This window comes from Rosa chinensis, chromosome 5 (assembly GCF_002994745.2).
Source record: "Rosa chinensis cultivar Old Blush chromosome 5, RchiOBHm-V2, whole genome shotgun sequence".
NCBI classification, from domain to species: Eukaryota; Viridiplantae; Streptophyta; class Magnoliopsida; order Rosales; family Rosaceae; genus Rosa; species Rosa chinensis.
In genome coordinates this window covers 25,508,486-25,510,894 of record NC_037092.1, presented here as the reverse complement: position 1 = coordinate 25,510,894, position 2,409 = coordinate 25,508,486, and the positions used below count along the sequence as shown (strand labels likewise).

Sequence of the window (2,409 nt, the reverse complement as noted above, 5' to 3'; positions counted from 1 at the left end):
ATGAACTCAAGCTATTCTCTGCACAACATTGAGCCTCTTAATGGCTCAAATTTTAAAATATGGAAAGAGCGTATTGAGCTTTATCTTGGCCTCCAAGGACTTGATGTGTGTTTGAGGGAGCCTCAACCTGTTTTGAATGATACTAGTCCTGAGGCGATAATTGTGAAACACAGGGAGTGGCATAGGACCAATAGAATGGCCAAACTAATTATGAAACAAACCATGTCACCTGTGGTGAGGGGTAGTGTTGTTGAACCTAATACGGCTTTGGGATTTATGATTGCTATTGGCCTGAAGTTTAAGGAGAATGAGAAAGCAGAGATTTCAGCCTTACTAGATCAGCTTTTAGGCATGAAGTTTGACACCTCAGAGAGTGTTAGGGAGCATATAATGAAAATTAGTCACATAACCACTAGACTTGGTGAATTGGAGTTTGCATTCTCTGATGCCTTCATTGTTCACTTGGCCCTGATCCGTCTTCCTCCTAGTTTTGGCCCACTGAAGACTGCATATTTTTCACAGAAGGAAAAATGGGACTTGAATGAGCTTATAGCAATTTGTGTGCAGGAAGAAGAGCTAATTAAGAGCCATAGGACTGTGTCTGTGAATCTGGTTAACAAGCAGAAATGGAAGGGTAAGGGCAAAGCTGTAGCGTCTAGTGCTGCAAATTCTGGTGAGGGCACAAGCGGGACTAAGCCATATCAACTTAGTCCTAAGAAGGGCATCAATAAGGGAAAGAAACCTGGGATATTTAAGTGTTTTTCTGCAAGAAGGAAGGGTACATTAAAAAAACTGTAAGGGTTTTAAAGATTGGCTGGTGAAAAAGGGTAAGTCTTGGTTTCCAGTGTTTTCTATTGAAGTAAATTTAGTAAATTTTTCCCCTAGTTCCTGGTTTCTTGACACAGGCACACCCATACATATTGCAAACAATTTGCAGGGCTTCATAACAAGGAGGGCACCAAGAAAAAATGAAGTCAACATCTCTGTGGGAAATGGAATTGGAGTAGCTGTTAAAACTATAGGGACAGTTAGGCTAGTATTAGGCTCTGGAGGCATTTTTGATTTAGAGAATGTTTTTTATATCCCTTCTATGTAGAGGAATCTTATTTCAGTTTCGTGTTTAGTCAAGAAAAGATGTACTTTTTTGGATTAAATACTGTTTAGTCCTTGAACTTTTGCCCTAAAACCACTTCAGTCCCTGACCTTTTAATTTCACACGTTTAGTCCTTGTACTTCAAAATTTCGAACCAATAGGTCCTTGCCGTTACTCTCCGTCGAAATATTCCGTTAAAGCGCTGACGTGGCAGTCTCTCAGCGATAAAATGACTATTATACCCTCACATCATTTTTTTAAATTAATTAATTATTTTATTTATTATTATTTTTTTTTACGGTTGACATCATAGCACCCTCTTCTCTCTCTTCCTCCAGCACTCGTCACCGTGTTGCCACGCCGAAATCTCTTACCAAACCCTTCTCTCAATCACCACAGTCCCCTTCTTTTCCTCCTCTCTCTCTTCCTCCATCACTCGTCACCATGCTCCACTCCTACTCCTCCGTCGCCAGAATCTTAACTTCGAATTGCTCTGCATTTCCAAGCCCAGATGCAAATTGCCCATGGCTTCGGTGACAAAGCCATCGTCTCGGTCGTCGACGCCTCACCTACCTAGAGACCCAAAGCCACCAAACCAACCCGACCCGACTCACCCGCTGGTGCACCCATCACAATCCAACCCCTTCGCCGATCCCATCGATTCGCGCAGCTCCGACGACGACTTCTTCTTAGATGCCGCCTCTGATTCCCACTGTGACGTCAGCTGTTTCGATTTGTAGATCGAGATGGAAAGGCTGGGGCGCTTGGAGTCTAGGGTTTCTGATTTGGGGTTTGGTGAGGTTGAAGCAGGCGTTGAGGGAGTGGGAGCGGGCGGCATCGTGGGTTGTGGTGGGCTGAGCGGCAGCGTCGTCGTCAATGATGAGAGGGACGGTGGAGAATTGGTGGGGGAAGTTGGTGAGCTTGATTTTGCAGAAGCAGGGATAGGAGGTTTTGAGTTTTTCAGATTTGAGTTACTTTTTTTTGGGGGGGGGGGGGGGGGGGGAGTGAGAGAGAAATCGCTGGCCACGAGGCTCGAGCCAAGGGAGGGCGAGCACCGCCGAGGGCTGAGCGACGGTGATGGCGTCGCAGAAGAGGAACCCAACTTGGGGTAATTTTGGTTGTAGAGAACAGTGTGAGAGAGAGAGAGAGAAGAAAGAAAGAGAGGCCCTTGGTGAAGATCGGGAAGAAGAGAGAGAAATTTGCCTATTTCCCCGAAAAGAAGAAGAAGAAGAAGAAAAGATAAACAAAAGGAAAGAATTAATTAATTAATTAAAAAAAATGATGTGAGGGTATAATAGTCATTTTATCGCAGAGAG

The 2,409-nt window shown here is 44.3% G+C and overlaps 1 protein-coding gene across 1 annotated transcript; it reads left to right on the top strand.

The window, feature by feature from the left end:
• Positions 1–1,096, top strand: LOC121049176. Its single transcript, XM_040505780.1, has 2 exons — positions 1–778; positions 906–1,096. Exons 1-2 carry the CDS (start codon positions 1–3, stop codon positions 1,094–1,096), a joined length of 969 nt encoding a protein of 322 aa, XP_040361714.1.
• The last annotated feature ends 1,313 nt before the right edge of the window (positions 1,097–2,409 follow it).

What these genes read in the sequence shown, in the direction of transcription:
- LOC121049176 (XM_040505780.1), top strand. Translation starts at nt 1, where the DNA reads ATGAACTCAAGCTATTCTCTGCACAACATTGAGCCTCTTAATGGCTCA. An exon ending in TTTTTCTGCAAGAAGGAAGG is followed by an intron (nt 779 to 905) that starts GTACATTAAAAA and finishes TTCTTGACACAG; the next exon opens with GCACACCCATACATATTGCA.